The sequence below is a fragment of the Haliaeetus leucocephalus genome, unplaced genomic scaffold, assembly GCF_000737465.1.
Source record: "Haliaeetus leucocephalus isolate CR32 unplaced genomic scaffold, Haliaeetus_leucocephalus-4.0 Scaffold154, whole genome shotgun sequence".
Classification (NCBI taxonomy): domain Eukaryota; kingdom Metazoa; phylum Chordata; class Aves; order Accipitriformes; family Accipitridae; genus Haliaeetus; species Haliaeetus leucocephalus.
The window spans coordinates 1267174-1289678 of record NW_010972590.1 but is presented as its reverse complement, the minus strand read 5'-3'; the positions used below and the strand labels follow the sequence as shown (position 1 = coordinate 1289678).

Here is a 22505-nt window from a genome sequence, read left to right as displayed (position 1 = left end):
CTTTGGCAATTACTGCTTTCATCTTCAAGTAATTTCAGAAAACACTGCCACTGTAATCAGAAAAGTGACTGTAAAATCAGTACACGTCACTTAAGAGATCTGTCCTTGGTATATCTGGAGAAATCTCTACTTACTTTTCAGGGTGAAACAAGGAAGGCAGAGGCAAAAAGTGCGGTTTTTCACTGCTTACTGGCAGTCTTACTAGGCACACAGAGCCACCTCACCCAGCACCCCTGATATTATTTACCAGTGCAGGTATAAACAATGCACCTGACAGCTCAAGCTGAAAGAATGTGAATGCATCCAACTCAGTACTTTTCCTGACATCTCTGTTACACCTATAAGCAAATGTCAGTGTTCCCCAGCTGAAAAACCATCCCAGGAGCAAGTGCAGTGGGCGTGCAGAGCACCGTAGGTCTGTGGGATCATCCTGAATGAAGTTACGCCAATGCTATCATCTTATTATCTTCCAGTCAACATCACTTCATACTGTATACCTGCATGCCACCTCATACGATACCCCTGCATGTCTTTATTTCCATTAGCTCTGCAGGTCTCCCTCTCTTTTTTCTTCACTTCCTTTCACATTCCTCTCCCTCTCATTTTCAACAGCTTCTCTCCATATCCATTACTTTTTCCTCTCTTATCTTTCACCAGGATGTTGCAGGCCTCTCAGCAACCTTATTCATCTTCACTTCCTAAGAAATAAGAGCCTTTCTCTTTCATCATCTGCATTCTCTTGCACCTTTTCTCCATGTTTTTTGTGTGGATGAAAACATGACACAGCCAGCTCTGGAGCTGGTAATGAGACAAGACTGAACTTCTTTGCTGCTTATCCAAATACCACTACTTTGAAGCACAACTTCTCTCATTCAAGTAAGGCTAACTTGAGAGGAGCTTTACCCAAGTGTAGATTAGTCAAGCTATCGTTACAGTGAGAACAAGCCCCAAGGCTCATATTAAAAAAAGAAAATGCCCATGTAGCATTTTATATGTAAGAACACAGATGTATACATGTGTATGCGTACACACACACAGAGACACACAGACACATGTGTTTAATCTTCAGCCTTCTCTCATGAATTCTTCATTTTTCTCACTGTCAATACTGAGAACACCCACGTAACATAAAGAGCAATACAGTGTGTTTCCCTCCTTGTGATAATGAAATAGGAGCAAGGAAAAAATTCTGCCACTGAGTGGTACCACTATTTATCAGGCCCTCACAGAAGGATGTGTTGTTGACTGATGGATCACTGTCTTCAACCCAGGTTTCACCCTGCCTTGGACGGTCCAAAAATAATGACACCCAAATATATATGCAAATGCTCTGCCTGGCACTAGGAAAGAGAGGGAAACTGCAGCTATTGTCCATCTCAATTAGCTTAAAAAACAGCTTGATTTTTTTCTCTATGTAATGTGACAAAATATTATTAAAAAATTCATGCAACAATAAACAGTCTATGTCACAGGCACTGAGCAACTTCATCCTGAGCCTCATGTTCTAACAGGGAAGGTGGATTCCAGTGGTGCCTCCGAGGGCAGAAAAATAAACACAGTATGTTCAGTTCCAGCACCAGTGGACTTCAACAGTTTTAACTGGTTAGGAAGACAATCCATGGTGAGTATGTTACAGAACTGTTTTTGGCTCCCAGCTGTGCAATAGGAAAATGTTCTGTGCTATTAAACTGCTGTAATTTGTTGCAGAAACATGCACTCTACATATGATAAAGGACAAACAGCAAGACTGAATGCAGCAGGACAACAGTTTAGGACATTTTGACTTTATAGTGTGAGATGCTGCCTTTTACCTTGTGAAGTTGATCTCCCTACTGAATAAGAGTTAATATTCATATTCACATTATTACATTGCATGGAAGAAAAAAGTACATGGTGATACTCTGTATGGTGTAGGTCTTAACTTTATTTTTGACTAAGCATTCTCTAATGCACTGCTTGCATTAACATGTTATAGAGCCTTAAACTAGCATTCTTCGTGTATGTTTCTGATCTGTTCAGTACAGAAACTACCACACTTGATAACAGGCTATTGTTATATTCTTCATAGAGGATTTACTGTATCTTTTGATAGTCATGATAACACTTTGCTGTCTTTGTTGTTCAAACCTAACACAAGCACTGAGTATTGTCATTTACTAAAACTCATCTTGCCTGAGAGATGACACTCTCTGAAATGCACTTCACTAATAGTCATTATTGTTAAAAATCTGAGTTCTACAAAAATAAGATTTCTGCCAAAACTACCATAGTGCAATTCTGTATAAACAGTTGGTAACTTCCAAAACCCATAAATAATAGTGGATTTTTTTCTGTATTTCCTTTTAGGTTTTGTACAGGGCGAGTATAAAATCTGTCTTCTCTCCTTACGTTTTGTACAGAAAACTCATTTCAGAAAAATACATTTTCCAGGCAATACTACAACAACCAGACCAGTGCCATCAAGGATGAAAGATAAACAGATTGAGCCAAGCAGCAGTTCTGATCAAGCTCCCCTCATATAGTCAGTAAAAAGGAGAAAGCTTCAGTAATGCCTCCAACTGCTGTAGAAGTCATTCTGTCCTAGTCCTTATACATCTTCCACTCTATTCCTGTGCTATGCCTTCAAGGCCTGAGCTACAAGTATAGCTTTTAACCACACCAACATTTAAAATGGGGAGAAAAAATGTTGTTTAAACCTACTGAAAAATATTTTCAGTTTGCACTAACACGTACTGTAAAGGGCTTGTTCTCACATTACTTAAAAGCTTACCAGCGACGTCTGGCTTTACAAATCTTTAACCAGCCTTTTTTATGTCTTCTGATTTAATTGTACTTTTATGAATAGAAGGTCTGTTTACATTCTGCTGCATATTGACTAATGCCAAAACTTAAAATTGCTTCCTGGTATCACTAAACATCTAGTTTTTTCACTGATGCAGCCTTGATTTTGAACAACTTATAAAACAGGAGTAAGGATCCAATCAGTGCAGGAAACAATTTGTATTACTGTACTTTTATTTCTGGATCTTTAAAAAGAGGAATTATACAGCAGAAGATAGACCTACTAGCAGTGACACAGGTTCAACATCAGGAGCTACTGTGAGAAGAAGGGCTGGGAGCTTCAGCCTGGTATACAAAATACTTGCAGAGAGCTGTAGCTTGACTTCAAGTTATGCAATGTAATGTTCTGGATGTTGCTACAGGTTTGCTTGACTTCTGAAACTGCTACAGTTAAAGACTAAATAATTACATTGTACAGATTCTTTCCTGTGAGTCTTTGAAAACTGACTTTTTAAGGATCAGCTCTTGCTACTGTCTGCAATATCTAACTTCTACAGGAAGCTCTTTAATTGCAGCAGGAATCCTAGTGGCATACAGCTACTATTCACAGTCAGAACTGGTAGTGAAAAATTAGTCTCACACTGTTCACAGTAAGTTAATGTAGTCAGCAGACTTGCAGTTTGTTTTCTTATTGCATGCATTTTGAAGCCAGTGTCTTAAAAACAGTACCAGAAACGGGTACTGAAGTAATCCTAAGTCAGTAGACAGTAGTAGTTGCCCACAACAAATTTCAAACCAGCATGCAAGGCCAAAAACTATTGCTCGTGGAAAAAGGGGCTGTACAATCTGTGCTGGTTTCTGATTGTTGAGATAGCACAGCTTTGCACTGCCCTCAGAATGCCCCACCTGGCTCAGGGCTGAAAGGCTAACGAGGAAGAAGAGTATCACCTCTCAATCACCGGCATTACTAATTCATAGAGCATTTGGGAAAGGGAGAACTCCACAGAAAATCAAGCCCTGACCAAACCCAGCCCTGTTTTATTTTAAGATCACTATCTGAGATGGCACAGCTGCAGGCATACGGGAAACAGCAAGTGTTTCAGAATATCCACTCCCATGCTGAAAAAGCGAGGTGAATGTATATTTAAATACAATTCTTTCTGAATCCCCAAACTGCTACTATGGCATCATTGCTTCCACAAGAAAAGCTGCTTACAATGACGACGCCAGCTAATATCTCTTCTATTCCTATTAATTAGGGGGCTAATTCCCTATCCACAAGAGGGTAACTTGCAATACAGTAAAATAATGAAACCATCTGTGTTCTGAGTCATTCAAGACTCAAACACATTTGCTTATTGCATTTCCAAAAGAGAGCAAAGGTTGAGACCATGTTAGTCTTCAGAGGTTATTTCTGAGACTATACATTCTAAAACTTAAAACTGAAATACTTCTATCTAAAACAGTCATATACAGGCAACTTTATTACACATTTCTTAGGGCTTGATCCAAAAAGAATGTTCTCCCTATGGCTGCTAGCCCATATGAAAGCACAAAAATGCCCTTAGGGCTCTACAGCTGCAAGAGAGATTTGCATATTGAGAGACAGGTGAGGCTGGTTGCAAGCTTTTTGGCAACATCTTCTTTAATTAGGAAAAAGAAAAAAATGAATAGATGGTGATTTCACTCAGGTCTTCTTTGGAAATTGTTCCCAGAATAAAATTTCTGGTGAAAATAGAAGGGGAAAACCAATTCCAGAGCAGTGAGGCTGGGGCTGAGGATTCACATACCTATGCCTCATTCAGATTAAGGATCTTATCACTAGATGAATTCCCTGACAATATATCATGTGTTACTGTGGAGGAAAGAAGGGAAACAGTGGGGAGGAATGAAAGGCGGAGAGACAGTTTCTCAATATCTCTGTCTAAAAGTGTGTTACCTGTATAAATAATGTAATATTCATCAGCGCACAGGCTCAAACCTGAGTCATCTGCATTCCTCATTCAGCTCTGACTGATGTTATAGAGGTTGCAAAATTTATATGAAAACATTCCTTGGACCAGCTGAAGTGGAGTAAATTCTATCAGGAAAAAAAAGACTAGCAGGAGCCACTTGCTAGGAAACATAGCTCTAATAACCTCTGAAGTCAACTGCTTGGATAAAAGCAAAAATCTGAACATACTTGTCCTCCCTCACCAATGAGGTTCATAACTGTCTGTGTCAGGATGGTTAGGTTTCCTTTGTACCTTTTGAAAAATTATCTTTTGTATTCCCCAATGCTGGACAAGAATTGCTGTGAAATTTTGAAGGGACCTGTAGAAGAAGAGACTATTCTCCTCCCAGCTCCATCCAGAAGAAAACATGTGAAGAACCAGTAGAAGCTGGTATCCACTCTTTCAGGTTTCCAGTTCTCTTGGTTCCTCAAATTGTATTCAGCTGTCTATCCTATCTTATTGTCATATCAAGATAACATTTTACTCTATCAGTATTGCTATTTCTTTCTCTTATTTTAGCAGCTTAAAAAGGCTATGTTCAAAGATTTGAGCAACATGACAACAACTGGACACAGCAGTGTTAACACTGGTGTATAAATAAATGAATTCTGCCAAGCAGCAACTTCACACCAATGGCAGGTAGCAAGTAACCTTATTAATGTCAAATATTCGTGGCCAGCAGGCAGTAAGTAAGGGAAAGAAAAATAAAGCAGAACAAAACACAGAAAATCCTCTACTAGAAGAACTGCCTAGTAAGGATTGTATCACTGGAGACCAAATTGTTATAGCTGGTGTCAATATCATTACCTTACTAGTAGTTCTAGGTGTTTTTCTCTTTTTACTCACCCTCATAATGTTCTTATGCCTAACAGATGAACTTACTGACAGATCACTCCCTCTGTCGTCAGTACATATCCTCCCACACCTTTACAGGTATTTCAAGACACACAAGTTAAGAAAGGCTCATTTTTTAGATTTTCTTAAGCTATATAAAAGACCTATGGCACTCGCAGGGAGCAAATAATACAGCATTACACTGAACTGCCACATTAGGTGTCCTTCAACAGCCTCTGTTCAGCAGATGCCCAGTAGAATAGTAAGAAGCAGGGCAGGCCTAAAGGACTTGGGGTTTGGGGGTTTTTTGACTGATAGTGTCCAAGGCTCTAAGTATTTTCAGTTTTAAAACTTATTAATCTAGGTGTGCCTCTATCTGTTTAGTCACCCTCGATGCATCCGTGGACAAGTCCATTTTCTCTTTGAAACCATGTAAACGTTTAATAGTTAGCACCATGCTAGCCTAACATAAACTTTTAGATTCCAGGAACTTAATGACTGATGCAGACAACAGCAGTGTTCAAACTCTTCTCTCAGTTTAGCTCAGTTCAGCTCAGCTCATCTATCTGTCTTGAACCTACTTAACAATCCCTGCGGAGAAGTGACCTTTACAACCCAGCTCTCAGAAAAGCAAGTTTCATTCTTTAGAAATATACCAGATGAAAGTTATTGAAAAATAAAACTTAGAGGAGGATATCGCTGGATCTTGCTAAAAAAGCTACATACCTCTTTCACCACAAGCTACATCATCTTAATACTGTATTATGCTATCAAAGGATTCAGTGTATTTTTAGGAACGCATTGTAAAGAATTCCAGCAAGTGCTCTTAATGTTCTTTTGTTTGGCAAGTGACATTACCCTCCCTCCATGGTTAGGACAGCAAATTACCAGACACCCTAAAGAATGCAACAGTCTAGCCAAACCTAGAAAAACCCACTTTTAACACCAGCAAGCTCGCCAACTACCACTCAGTTTCCAACCTCCTCTTCCTTGGCAATGTCTTTGTGAAGGTAGTGGCATCCAAAAGCTAACAGCACCTATCCCTGGCTCCCTGACATACAGGCATCAGACCAAAACATGATAGAAGAACAAACCCTCCTGGCACTGCCATTCCGCGTGCTCCTGGCCTGAGACCAAAAACAAACCTCAGAGTGGATATCCTCTGGGGCTCTGACAAAAGTGACTGCCTGGTTCTAATAAGACTCATGTGAAGTTTAATAAGAAAGAACAGGACAGCAGTCCTTTCCCCAGACAAGCTGAACATAGTGCAACTCCCTCAAATTCTCCTGCACAGCCTCAGAAGTCCTGGGAGTCTCACAAACCTCAACACTTTCTCCCTGCCAGTTTAACCCCAAGACAGTATCACACAGGGAAGCTGAATGATGCTAGAAGTTCATGTATCCTCAGATAGACAGATGATATTCAGTTATGCCTCTGTCTCTGCTTAAATGAAGGGTTTCAAGAGAAGCAAGGCACAGCTTCCATTTTCTGTCCCCACTTGGCAGCAGATAAAGGAATAATACTGCCAGCAGTGACTCCAAAGCATGAGAAAGGGTTATGCTCAAATTTCAAGCAGAAAGTTTCATGATGAAACCAGCAACAGATTTCTCTGCCCTCTCTCTCCCTCTACATGCTGGGACACTGGAGTTTGTCAAACATTGGGGCATCTGGTCTTGCCACACAGGGCTGCCAACGGAAAGTCTATACAGTTATCTGCTGCCCTCCAAGATTACTCCTTGCTGGAGTAGCCTGGGGTTGAGACTGAGGGTTGGTGAGCCTGGACTCACTAGAGGATGTGATCCTCACCAGTGAAATATGAACATCTGCCTTTCTACTCCAAATGCTAAATGGTACTTTAAAAACAGAATTTTAAAATGCTGAAGGTAAGCTTCCAGACCCTGCCTTCAGCTTCCCAAACCCAGAGGCTACAAAGGATCCTTCAAAATGATGAGGGCTAATGCATTTGGATTTTCTTGCACTCACAAACAGACATTCTGAAACAAAAATAAATGCCCTACAGCTAAATGCTTCAAGTTTTACAAAACTGTGATTATCTGTGAGGAAATTTTTCAGGCTTATTTTAGGTGTAAATTTGCTGGTTTGGGTTTTTAAACCACCATCCTACATAATATATGTCATGTATTTAATAGAGAAATAAAAGCCTGCTCATAACATCCCACACAGTTTGGAGAGAAACAGCATCGAAGTCTCCAGCCAAAAGTGATTTCAAGCTTGCATCATCCCTTGCAAAAAAAAAAAAAAAAAAAAAAAAAAAAAAATCACTTGAAGAAGAGATTAGCATGTTATTTTACTTGTTCTGCCCTCAAATCTCCAAAAATTACCTGCCATCTTCCAGTGCATGTTTCGTGGTTTTATATTACAGGAATATGTTTTTTTGTATAATGATCTATGATGGCTCTCCCACTTTTCAGTACTCACATGAAACACACATGACATATTCCACCACAGGTAGAGAATACTTTGATCATATGCATAGTACAAAACTGTACAGTCAGAATGCGGGCTGTTTTCCCTGGTATTTGGACAGATCCAGAAAATATTCACATATATGTAACAGCCCAGCATCACACAATTACTTCTTGGTTGGACTGTGGTTCATTTTGCATTTAGAAAAAGAGCAAACTGAGTTAGTTGCAGCTTATTTCAGATAGACATTTCTTCTGAGAGCCAAAATGAGAAGATACAGCATGACAGTGGTGGCAGGCATCACCCCATGCTCATTAAGAAGTGACAGTATGTCTGTCACACTTGTTTGTCTTACCCCAATAAAATTCATAAAACAAAAAAGATTTAAAACACTTACTAGCACAGCCCAATTGATTAGAAGGATAACTCCATGAAAATACAAATAACCTTTGGTCAAAACAGTGTGGAATGGCAAAGTCTGGGTTTTATTTTCTCTTGAATTTTTATTTTTAGAGAATCCTTGAAAGGACACTGACATCTCTCAAACAAAAAATTCCAAATGTCACTAGCATGACCCATTAACAACACGTTCAAAAACTGGTCTGAGTTGATATTAAAAATATAAAAAATGAACATATTTGCATTTTATAATGCATGTATAAAATAAAAATAAAGAAGCTGGTAGCTCAGTTCAGTGACTTTAGAGGTAGGTCAATTGTGTTTTGTCTGAGATAAAAGAATAATTGTAGCATTTGAAGACTTTTCTAAAAGTAGAGTTATTTGGGATCCTCTGCCTATTCTCACTTACAAAATTCTAAAAACCATTAACTGAAAGAAAATTTCCTTATATTAAATGAATGTTGATGAAACTACAGTTGAGGCATTGCCAGTTTAAAAGAACTAAAATAATCACAGCTTGTCCTGATTACATGTACTTACCAGTGCAAAATAAGTTGCTGACCAATTATGCTCTCTTAACTCTACTCTTAACAGTAGTATCTTTGTTCTCAAACAATGTAAGATGCACATGTTCTGGAACTTATATTTACCTGGTGGATTCTTGGCAGGATCATTGTGGCTTGGACTTCCTGGTTGTCCAGAATCTATAAAGAAATGACAGAAATGTTTTACTAATTTGTTTTTTAACCTTTTAATACCCTTCTCCAGTATTAAACTAATACCTAACTTTGCTCTTTAAAGGTCATTTCCCTGACTTTCTTCATGAAGGCATTATTGAACAAACACACTACATGTAACACTTTTTATGCAGAAGCAGAAACATTGTGAAAGATTCAATGATCCTAATAAGAGGAACTCATAGATCACTGAATAAGGACAAGAGAGTCATTCAGGTAAATACTCAAGTTGTAAACACATCTACAAGGGTACCTTTTCATTCTCTTTCCCTCCGTTCCCCAAATATAATATTGCATAATCAGCAAAGCAGAGGTAGTTTCTTCTCAGGGAATGACCAGAAAGACACACTGGATCAGGCAACTAATGGCATTTTCAGTGATGAGTCCTGTTTCTTTACCCTTTCCTTAAAGCACAAAGGCCTATGCTGCTTCCACAAACTTGGGACTGCACTGAAGACACAGCTGTCCGTTTTAATACAATATAGGATTTGTATTCCTAGTCTGTGAGAATTGCTGTTGTGAAATGAAGATTACGTAACATAAAAACTAACAAAACCCAAACCCTGTAGGCTTCAAAGAGTGTTCTTTTCATGATACATGCACCAAATGAATCTGGAGGAGAATGCAATTTGATGTTAACACACGCAATAATAAATTATAACCTTATTCATAAAAGCAGTTGCTTCTGAAACTATCTACTTTTTGCTGTATTCCCACACCAATAATATAACAAAACCCTGCTCCACTGCAAGAGACTGTTACTAACAAAGACATGACAGATGCTCTTGTATGCAAAAAGAATAAGAAATTAGATGAAGCACAACCAATTGTTCTGTATGTAGGTATCTAAAATGGAGCAGGTTTATAGTCTGAATAAAAATATCCATTTTTTTTAAATGTAGCAGTGCTTGTTAGTAGCATAGGATTGCCAAACAATTGCATCATAACACTACAAAAATTGCTACTGCCAAATCGACCGCAGTGGGAAGTCAGAGTTCTTGAATGTGTTGCTGCTTACAGGGTCCAAATTAAAGGAAAAAAAAATAGAAAAGGAGAAAAGTACATATCAACAAATACTTGTCCTTCAATTGTCATCACTGCTTCCTTAAGCCAATGTAGCCCTCAACCTAGAACAAAAGATTCCCTCCACCTGCTACAGGAAGTTCACTGAAATCTGTTACCACCTGTTACATGGCTTAGCAAACATGGCTTGACACACGTCTCTCAAGCAGTTTAACACAAGCTTGATTCTACAGAAGATATTATCTGAGATGGAAATCCATTTCACAGTTCAAGTTCTACTGAATTCATCAGAGACAGTTGTCACAGAAGACAAGCATCTGGGGATCTACCAGAGTACTGGAAAACCAAGGCATATGTGAAACCCAGCTCCAATGATATTAAAAACACAACTAAATTTTACAATACTGAATGAAATCACTCTTGTGCACAATAAAATACCCATTGGATAGCAAATTTCACATAAAATTTCCTCTATCTTCTTCAACCCTGGGTAAGAAGAATGAAGGGCAGGCCTCCCAGTCAGATTCTGCACATCACATGGTTTGGGCACTTGGGCACTCTTGAGAGTCCCACTGTACAGCACAATACGTAGCCATTCAGTATGCCTGTTTCTTTTCATCATAAGATACAGCATAGCCCTTTAAAAAATCAAATCAAGTTAATTTGAAAACTCAATCAGCTACAAGAAATGCCAAAAATCTGATGCTTCTCTACATATGAACTTTTATATGGACAAATGTCCTTTTTCCTATGTTGCAATGGGAAGGTTCGCCCTGCAGGGGGTGAACTTTAATATTCTTCTAAAAGGCATTCTCTGCTTCTGCAAACCATACATATTATTATTTAAATTAAGATTATCAAAGAGGATTAATTTTACACAGCAATGGTCAGAGTGTAAAACTACTGCAGACGTGTCACTAAATGAAGTGTCAATTTGGTAGCAGATGCACCTAACAAAGCTTGGACAGTGTAACTTGAGGAACACAGAGATTTGCATCTGGGTTAACGAGGCCTACCAGAAAATAGCCTTGAAGTTTTCTCCTGTTAAAATTCACTAAAAAGATGCACAAAGTGAAGAATATTTTTAGCTCTTGCACAGCAATTTGCTTTTACTCCTATTTCTCATTGTCAACATGGCCACTTTCTGGATGCAGGATTTAAAGATTGATGGCAGTTTAAACAATTCTTTTTCATATTATAGTAAGGTAAACTCAGCAAAGAATTTTCCAGTTATAGGGATAAGCAGCTGGCTAGTTATTATAATTTGCCAGTCAGTCTTAGCTTTGTTTTATGTTAACTACTTAACAATCATGATTTTTACAGCTTGATTCTCACACAGTGTTTTGAGAAGTAGATGCTACTAACATAGTTGCCAGCGGGGTCTCAATGATCTTGAGAAAGCAAAAAATTATTGTAAGATGAATATGAGAAGAACTTATTTAACCCTTCACTTAAAGCAGCTGAGAAAGCAAAGAACTGTATTCTGTATGAGAGTATCAACTGGTTTGGTTTTGGCTGGGATGGAGTTAATTTTCTTCATAGTAGCTAGTATGGGGCTGTTTTGGATTTGTGCTGAAAACAGGGTTGATAATGCTGAGATGTTTTCCTTACTGCTGAGCAGTGCTTACACAGAGTCAAGGCCTTTTCTGCTTCTCACCCCACCCCACCAGCGAGGAGGATGGGGTTGCACACGACGTTGGGAGGGGACACAGCTGGGACAGCTGATCCCAACTGACCAAAGGGATAGTCTATACCATATGACATCATGCTCAGCATATAAAGTGTCAGAAGAATAAGGAACGGGGAGACATTAGGAGTGATGGCGTTTGTCTTCCCAAGTAACCATTATGTGTGATGGAGCCCTGCTTTCCTGGAGATGGCTGAACACCTGCCTGCTGATGAGAAGTGGTGAATGAATTCCTGGGTTTGCTTTGTTTACATGTGTGCATCTTTTGCTTTACCTATTAAACTGTCTTTATCTCAACTCACGAGTTTTTTCACTTTTACCCCTCCAATTCTCTTCCCCATCCCACCACGGGGCAGTGAGCAAGCAGCTGTGTGGTGCTTAGTTGCCAGCTGGGGTTAAACCATGACATCAACCTATGTAACTCTGCACTTAAAGCACACAGAAGCATCTCATTCTCAGGATGAAAGACAGAGACCTGAGATGGTCTGTGACAATCCAATTCTCTTACCAGTGTCAGTAATTGTAAAGCACTCTCCTGATCAGATTGCATGCAAATAGCCTTGCAAAGAACAAGAGAACCATGATCATTGTAGGAATAAATTATATGAATAACTTAATTTATAAGCAGAACATTGAATGAAAAGAGACATTGAAGCAATACTCTTCTACAAGAGGGAGCAAGAGGCATTTTTGGAAAGCCACAGAAACTAAGAAAGCAAAAGACATGTTAAGACACTTTAAATCTTTCTTTGTCCTCATCTGCACAAGATCATTAATTAACAGCATGAGGCTTGGGTTTAAAAACTTCAGGCTTTTCTTCCAGTGTGATGAAGAAAGACATAAACCAGACTCATTGTCTGTCTAGCTGGCTTTACATTCAATTTTCCCACCAAATAATTCTGTGCACATTAAAAAAAAAAAACAAAAAAACAACTTCCTAAGCTAGAAGATGTAAGCAAAGCTATACAGCTAGTAGCAAATAAAACCTCATCATGTAAATGTGATTAAACTGAAATTTTCAACATTGTCATTTAGGTAGCTCCCAACTGTAACTTCCCTTAGTTTATTTTTTTTGGTTTTTTGTTTGTTGTTGTTGTTTGTCTGTTTTTAAAACCTCCTTCTCAAATTTACTGTCAATGTGCTTTTCTTGAAAAAAATTCTTCCACACAGACCTCAGAAGTACTTATCCTTATTTCCTACAGAGCAAAAGCTGACTCACACATACCATTTCCACAGAACGGCTTTCACATGCAGCTCACAACTATGGTGAGCATATCTTCTGCTCTGAATGCTGACTGCTCCAACAGTCAGCAGCTGATACCTTGGTAAGTTATTGCCCCATGGATGAACAGTTTATATGAGAATGGTTCAAGCCAGCCTTTACTCTTATCTGGTAGATATTCATGTAACCTTGATACACTTTATGTACACTTTATCATGATTCAGCATGGCTGCCACCAGGACATTCAAACTCTTTCTCTTAAATTACTTTTTCTTTTAGAAGACAGTAAGAAAGGATGTCAAGAAGCTGCTATATTTTATGCTGAATTGTTTCCTACGCTTTCATTTCTAGGGGTCAATCCTAATGAGTATCTGTCAGTGCAGGCGACTCTCGCTGCAGCCAGGGTTAAGTAAAGCTAACTGTTGGGGCCTGCTGCTGGTGAGAAAAAAAACATCCATTTCCACTGCCATGCACTAGGAGAGAGGTTCTGCCATGATACATCACTCTTGGCTTCATAAGGCAGAAGGAAAAAGAAAAGCTGATGGTTTGCCACCCAGTGAGGCACAAGATGCTCTCTCCCTTTGCACCACCTTGTCTTCAACAAGCAGCAGGAAGGACATACATCCCAGCAAAGCCAAGAAAGTCACACTGCTGTTCACCAACTTCCTGAGGGATTTTTAGTATTGCTCACCTCAGTAGTCTAATCTTTCACTTTTCAGCAGGTAAAGAGAGGATACTGTCTTTAAAAAGTAAGTTATGCTATACCTCTCTTATGCCCCATAATGTACAAGGAATTTTACTTTTAAGGCTTTCTGCATTAGCCATAGCATTGAAGGCCTGGAAAACAAATAGAGGCAGAATCTGTAAAAAGAAAAAATACTTTCTTGAGTCACATCTTAGAAATAAGCAGCTTCTCCACAGGTGTCATACTAATCAAATAAACCTCCTCAGTGGTTTCAATGAACACATTTCACTTTTCATTTGCCACAGGCTGGGAGACAGCCTTTGCACTCGGTTAATCTCAACTGACAGACACTGATTTAATCATTCACCAGTATGTAAATACACCCTTGTTCTTTGATAGTCCATGATTTGGGTATGGGGGACGATAAAGGACCAGAGAGATGTAGCATCATGTATGTATCAGTTTGATGCTGTTCGAGCCTTCACATTATCTATATGGCATCTGACTTGACAACTGGCAGAGTCACTACCATGAACAAGAATCACAACTACCTCCTAGACTGTTATCCTTCAAGATTACATTGCCACCTGACAACACAAACTTGAGGCAAATGGTTGTACCCTGAAAATCACAGGAACACAGGACACCCCAGTCTGGCAGGGAGCTGGGGAGGTCTCCAGTCCCAGCCCCCACCCAGGGAAGGCTCAGTCGTGGGATCAAACTTGGCTGCTCAGGGCTTTACAAAGTCAGGGCATGAAACCCCCTCAAGGATGGAGACAGCCCAACCTCCCTGGGCCCCAGCTCCACTGCTGGGCTGTCCGCATGGGGAAAAGACTTTCCAAATCAACTCTTCAACTTTCAAAGACTTTCAGAACAACGTCATGGTAGGAAAGCACCCATGGCAACAAAAAAGCAAGATATCTCCATCTCCTCCAAAACAAATAACGTGATCAGCAAAAATCCATAAAGCAAATAAATAAACAATTTCATCTGTGTACTTTAACTCATCACCATTAATTATTATTTTCCTAATTTTACTACACACTTACCTTCTACTACCTACATTATTTTACCTTGACAAAGCAACTGATTGGATTGATAAACTTCCCAAATACTTTTAACAATTTCATTTTGCAAAAGCAATGCCCTTCATTGTATACCATTTCCATATCTGATGACCCTGAATTATTGTACAATTTTATGAGCATTATTCACACCAACTCTAGTGACACAACAGTTTGTTTACGGTACAAACAAGCTGCAAGTGTTTTATTTTATTAAGTATCTGCTGAAATGATGCTATAAATATGGAAATGCCACCCTCATTTTCATAAGTTTGTTAACTTCAGGTGGGATTTATTTTTCATATTTTCATAGACCACTATATTTAATGGAAATATTTACCCTGAAAATTTTGGCTAACTGATCTCGTATGATGAAATGCTCACCCCCACTACTTTCTTTGCTAGAGAACAAGTCTTATGAGGAGTGGCTGAGGTAACCGGGGTTGTTTAGTCTGGAGAAAAGGAAGCATGAGAAGAGGCCTTATAGCTTTCTATTACTACCTGAAAGGAGGTTGTAGTGAGGTGGGTGTCAGTCTCTTCTCCCAAGTAACAAGTGACAGGACAAAAGGGCATGGCCTCAAGTTGCACCAAGGGAGGTTTAGATTGGATATTAGGAAAAATTTCTTCACTGAAAGGGTTATCAAGCATTGGGACAGGCTCCTCAGGGAAGTGGCTGAGTCACCATCCCTGGAGGTATTTAAAAGATGCGTAGATGTGGCGCTTAGGGACATGGTTTAGTGGTAGACCTGGCAGTGTTAGGTTTACAGTTGGACACAACGATCTCATGGGTCTTTTCCAACCCAAATGATTCTATGATTCTATATCCCTGAAGATATATGGTATGAACCACAGTTCACACCAGGAGGAAGCAGCATCTCAAAAAACAAGTAGGGCTTCACCGTGAGAAAGACATGTTTGCAGGACAAAGCCTCACATCTTTTCCCAACAGCACATACTCTGTTAGCAATATGCGTTCCTGACATGCAGACTGAAACCCTCCACAACATAGAAGCAGTGACTTCTTTTAAAAATGTCATTCTGCTACCCTTATTCTTCAAGGAGTTCCTCTGTGTTCACAAAGACTGCTCTCTAGTACAATGATATTGCACTGGATAAGTATACGAGGCACTAGCCCTACAAGTTTTAATGTGCTTGGTATTCATACAGCTGGTGGTAAATGAGCAGTGTAGAGATCTGAAGTTAGACATTCAGATGCAGGTCATGGGGCAGTGGCATCACCTCTCAGACAACACTGTACTGCCAAACCCCGCTGGCCGTGCAAGGTGGGATTGCTTGTTGCTCACCTTGCAGAGGCTCTGTGGCATCCTCCAGTTTTCCGAAGACATATCATTAGCTTTGATCTGTTTTCAGACCTGGTTTCCACAAATTTAAGTAAGCGTACCCAAGAAATCTGTGGGCAAAGGCTCTTAGGCTGACACAGAAATAACAGTCCTGGTTGCTATTGATAGGAGGTGTATCCAAATCTCAAGAAGGCGTCAGTGCAAACTCCATTTTGGCAAGTAATCCCCACCGCTTTCTGCTCGCTTCATTAGTTTGCACCCAGGAGGCACGGAAGGGACCTCTTGGGAGACCAGAGCAGTGGCGGAAGCTACTCTGAAGGCTGGATGTGCTGTTCCTATGAGGGCAGGCTTCATCAGCACCCACGCGCCACACCAGGAGCCATGAGGCACCATAACCATGACCTTTGCTCTTTACCTTGAAAGGGTGCTGCCGTCTGACCTTCACCTACCTGAAAAAGGCAGCCGGGAACGGAGGTGACTGCCGGCCCCAGAAAGCTAAGGTATCTGCCCATGTTCCCACTGGGTCCAGCAGGTAACCCAGGTTTTAGCCCAAGCAGGCCTGTCATTTCACAAAAGCCTCCAGCGCTCAGGCATGGAGGTGCTTCCTCTGGGAGACAGCCCGCCCAGCAGGCAGAAGCTGGGCCCTGTTTCCATCTGGGTTTGAACCTGTTTGCTCTGGAGCGGGGGGACACGGCAAGAGCTCCTCGGTCATCAGCTGACCCCTTTCACCACGCTCCCCCGCGCCCTCCCACAACAGACAGGTTCGCCCGCCACCGGCCCGACTGGGAGAAACCCCGCGCCGTCCAGCCGAGAGCCCCTCCGTCCCCCTGAGACAGGCTTCCCGGCCCCCGCGGCGGGGGTCTGCCGCTGGGGCGGCGTCACCACCCTCGGGCTGGTCGGGGCGATCCCACCGCCCTGGCGCCCGTCCGCCACCTGGCCCGGCAGCGAGGCAGCGCGTGATGGTCCGGGCCGTCGGAGCCACGCGGGTCATGGCGGGCTCCCCGCTTCGCCTCCCCTTTTATCCGCATCTCAGACCTGCTGCTGCCAAGTCACCCGACTGGCCGTTGTTGAGACTGTTAACTTTTCTTCAGAGTGTTTTAATTAGGTAAATAAAAAATGGTAATTAAATCAGCATTACGTAATGTGTTTCTGATTTGTAATCTTATTTAAACTAATTAACTGACTCAGCCCTTGTTTAGTTTTTAAACTGCCCTAGTTAAGAAGCGGAGCTCTGGGAGTAAATCCAGGTTTTTTTTATACAGTTGAAAGAAATTCAAGGACCTAGAAGCACTTACTAGAACCAAAATAGCAAGAAGCATAGTCAGCTTTTTAGCTTTATGTCCCATGCACAGATTTATCTTTTTAATTTAAATTCCCTTATCTGTTTATGTAAAATAAATCACAACACCTATTTATTCAGAATATTCCTTATACAATTTATAAAGACCCTATGTTGCTCATTTTGAAAACCAAACAACTTTTGCCAGCTGTGTTATAAGTTAGTTGTTCATGGAACATACACACATCATATATATATGTATGCGCACACGCACGCGCGTGCGCACACACACATTTTTAAGTTAAGAAAAGGGTTACATCTTTTCATGGATTGAAACAAATGCTTCCCATACTTCAGAATATTAGCTGAGCTCTTTTTTGACATGTATGTTAAGAAGAGATTTACATAGGTAGCCTGCCACATGTGGATGAATGTGAAAGAATGAAGTTGCTTTCCAAAACTTGCTGGATTCAGTAGGAAAGGATGAGATATGAACGCTTAATTTTATCCATTTGGAGGATACTGTGGATACTAGCTATAGTCAGAAACATTCAGAAGTTGTTCTTGGAAACTAAGAAACCTTTTACATTAAGGTATGTATCATAAAAGGCTTTTATTACGGATTCTTCAGAAAATGAAAAGCAAAAGGTAGAACACAATGAAAGGCTTACTTGGGTGTTTAGAGAAGAAAGAAATTATATTCATTATATTAATGAAAAAGTTCATATCAGCATGTAAAGAACAGGAATTTGCTCGCATATACCTTCAGCCAATTAATAAACCGGCCACTTCATTATGTTGTGAAAGACAAAGGTTGACCCTCATCTTCATGCAATTTATATTACTAAGAACTTCTGCGTGGATCCTGGTTTCCAGGAAGTCAACATGAAATTTACCACTGACTCCCACGCAGTCAGGATTTCATTTTCTGTTGCATTTTAGGGCAGTAAAGCAAAAAGAGTTCAGGGAGATAAAATACACATTTCTACTACATAAGGCAATATTTTTAGGCACAGGATAATGGTGACATGACTACGAAAAAGTCAGGTTTTTTCAATATGGGTCTCAGCTAAAGGTTGTTAAAATCAATGGAAAGTTGCTTCAGTGAGTTTTGGATTAGGCGTTTCATGGTAAATTACAGTTTAAAAGTACAAAAGAAAGCACAGCTCAACAAATACTGTAGGATAGGACTGCCATTTTTCTTCAAAGTCCATTGCATCCTCCACTAAAACATATAGTAATAAAAGCTGGATTCTTCAGCCTTTCAGAAAGTAACAATCATATGTAGTTCATAAGTCTAAAACATCACCTGACAAAGAACCCACAGGAAGTTTACAAATATTAGCAGAGGCTCATGAGGCCTCTCTATTAATCTGTAGACAGAGATCTCCTAAAAAGCTAAGTATGCCACCACACTATACGCTAACTGGGAGAAATAAACAGCAGTTAAAATAAAATGCTGGGGGTTTACATATCATGGAAACTCCAAAATTAGACTAGAGCACTGCAGTGTTTAGTATTTCTTCAAGCCAGCTAAGAACAGCATGGGGTAATACCTCTGCCAGTAAGCATAACTGTGTTTAGGAGCCCAAAACAAAATTAATGTTTTCTCTGAAACCGGAGGGAAAAGGCTTAACGATTTGACAACCTGAGCATCATTGTAGTGTTTCTAAATACTATAATATTTACCAAAGGGTCTCCTAATTTTGATCTATGATGCACAATGCTACCACAACTATGTTTTCATTTCAATTAATTTCAACTTTATGACTGGTGGTAAAACACGACCTTTAGCATAACAAATATGGAATACACCAAGAAAAGACCCCAAAAGGGTGATGGTTTGCATTTGGCTGCTTGGTTGGTTTGGGTTTTTTCCAACTGCTGCCTATACACTGATGAGTTTTTCTTATCTTGAGATTGCCAGTTGATGCTATGTGCAATTTTTAAACACTGGGATATTCATTTACATCTATCAGAGATGGGGCATAAGGAATGGCATAGTTCCATGTATCCTTAAGTCACGTATTTTTTATTATAGATCATGTTTATGAGAGCAGCATCTCAAATGGCATTTGTAGGCTATGTTACTGTATTCTTTATAAAGTGGACTTAATTCCATCTGCTATAACCTAAAAGTTCATAGACAAAATATGCACCACTTTGCCTGTCCATATTCCCACAGACTAACAGTGACAAAAGAAAGATTAAATCTATCAGTGGGAACTAAGTAGGTAATGTACAAGCACCGGCTGAGAAAAATCACCCTACCTCTTCATACCAGTGGTTCACAAACTTGACTGGAATTGCATGTTTATTTTCCAGCATATGCAAGTTGGTAATAAATAAACAATGAGAAGAGATCATGCATCGAGTACTGAAGCAACAGTGATCAAAAAAATGTTTCTGACCAACACATTGATTTTGTGTCTACTTTGACTTACAAAGAAATAATTAGAGAAAAATTAGAAGTACTTAATCCTATGATATACCACAGGAGTACTTAAATGTGGAACTGACTAACACATAGAAATGTATGACTAACCCAGTTTTCAGTTTGGCAGGGATGTTCTGCAAAAAAATTCAAGGATTTTTTTTTTTTAAAGCCCAAAAAAGAAAAAAAAAAGTTTCCTGGTTTAAACCTTGACTTTCAAATTTTAAACAAAGTAATTTTAAGGAACATTTTTCCCACAGACTCCCTATCTCCCTATTAGCAATAGTACTGCTGTTGCAGTCATACTGGTCAAAAGTTATTAAAAAAATATTAAGTCCTATCTGACCATGTTCATTTGCACCTTCCCAAGGTAATTCTGTCATTTTGTGGCTAATATTGCAGAGGAGCATCTGTTTTGTAATTCTGTAAATTTCACTGTATATTACACATCAGCATATCCCTCACTTCTGCTAATTTCTAATGTATTCGCATCATCTATGTAGGTGAAATTCCCTGGCATAGGTACAATACCAACTGCAGTTCTGCAACCAAGATTTTAAAATATGCTTGCTGGTTCAGTATACAGTAGAGACTACTTTTGCTCTTCGTATTTCAATTCTTTTCTAAAGCTAGCACATGTTCTTGTAGTACCTAAGGGTATTATATACTTGGGAAAAGGATACTACTTTTTATCTAAAAAAACCTATGTATGGATTCAAATTCCAAGGTTTTTATTTTTATTGCTTACTACTTTTTTTGGTTTGCATGAGTAAAAATTGAGTGTTAATTAAGTTTAAAAAAAAACCACACCCAAAAACCAAATCCAAACTAACTCAAAATTCTTACTGCACCTGGTAACTTGCCAGTGCCTTGAACATTATTTAACTATCCAGAGTTTCTAAGCCTTATTTTCTTACTGTTGTTCCACCACAGCAGGACCTTGAGAAATTTATCAAGTCTGATTTGGTCTGCAGCTATTAAAAAAGTCTTTGGAGATAAAAAACCTTGTACAAATTTACTGAAAATACAACAGAAACTCAAGTTTCAGTTTGTGGCAGAGGGCAAAATGGGTTGCACCACCCAACAGCTCCAAGACATGAAGCCAGAATGAGTAACCTTATACATTCAATACGGCTACTATAACTACAGGAATTACATTCTTATTAAAGGCCCTTTTTTACTTAAAAAATAACTTTCTGCTGGCTAAAGATATAAGATAACATTTAATCCAAACAGTCCTTCCCATTTTAATAAGTTTGTATATTCATGGATCTGTGCATGTGTGTGTGTGCGCCGAAATTATAAATGCATATGGCTTCAGGGTTATCTTACTTATAGACCAATGTTTGTAGGGGTTTTGTAGAGTGGTAACTCTAATGAGTTAAACATGTTAACTCTCTTGTGCATTAATGAAAGAACAGGAATAAATGTGAACAGCACCTTCACAACAGCATTCCTTACAGAAATATTTCAGATTTTTCTAAAAACTTTATAGCAAAAAATAGCAACTTAATATTTACACTGTCCTTTTTCCAGGAAAAATACTAACCATTTTCTCCCTTGTGCACCCACATAGCAGGTTCAAGATTCAGTTCAGTATCTTCTTATGTGTATTAGAGCACTTTGACAGCTCTGCGCTGTATTTTTCCTGGACAAATGGGCTAAACTCACCTGACCTGAAGGAGTTAGATGAGACAGAGTGCACAACACAAGAGTTCAGGTGTATGCACTGTAATTACTGCAGACCCTTTTATGACTGATTTCAAGCAGATGACAATACGTTAATGGAAACCTGTGAACTTCTCCGATTTTGTCTCTCCTTCCTCCCTTCTACCTGTCCCTCCCTGCCCTCCACAAATACACACACACCTTGTGCACTTCTGAAAAAAATCTTATAGCTCCCTTTCTAGCCCAACTTCCTTTCATTGTGATTGCTGACAACACTTCAGAGCAGTGTGAAGTCAATCTCTGTGCGCTACTTGAGCAACTTAACGTGAATTTGGAAAAGCACACAAAGCCAAGACTAGGACTTCATTCTGATCAGCCTATCTTTCAGTAGTTCAGGTTTCCATGCAGTTGCTAAAAATTTGCATTGACATGCAAATGAGACCAACTGGCTAGTTAGACAATAATCTTTACCCTTATGAACAGTTATAGCAAGCAAATCTCCAAAGCCCCCAGATGCTTTCATGTTTTCAAGCAGTTTTCCAGGAGGTGCTGTACATCTGAATAACAAACAGTATCCCTTTAATGCCTACGCTAAAAGTGAAACACGAACAACAATAGAGCCTTTTCAGGACAGCAGTATGATATCAGTAACGGCAAGAACATGAGAAAATCCAATTCTCTCATGAAATTCACCTTGGCCTAGGGCTGTGTTTCTCCACCCAGTGGGTGTGACTGACAGGCAAGCGTTGCACAGGGCCCACTAGTCACACCTCACACTTGCAGAAAACAAACCAAGAAAACCAACACCAAAAAAACCCAAAAACTGATCCCAGGGTGCAGCAAAGTTAAAAAGCCAGCTCATCAGCCTGCCCCAAGTTCTTCCCAAACCCTCTCCAACCTGAAGCTGTCCCATAGCTCAATGTATGCTTCTCACGTGATGCTCTCCTGTTCACTGGCACCAACACACTTC

The 22505-nt window shown here is 39.7% G+C and overlaps 1 protein-coding gene across 4 annotated transcripts in view; it reads right to left on the bottom strand.

Annotated features, from left to right (window-relative positions):
* NFIB (nuclear factor I/B) overlaps positions 1–22505 on the bottom strand; it is a 173509-nt gene that overhangs the window by 60915 nt on the left and 90089 nt on the right. For all 4 annotated transcript variants that reach the window (XM_010562084.1, XM_010562085.1, XM_010562086.1 and 1 more), the window contains exon 3: positions 9086–9139. In XM_010562084.1, the coding sequence (XP_010560386.1) occupies positions 9086–9139 (54 nt within the window). The remainder of the gene's footprint in view (positions 1–9085; positions 9140–22505) is intronic.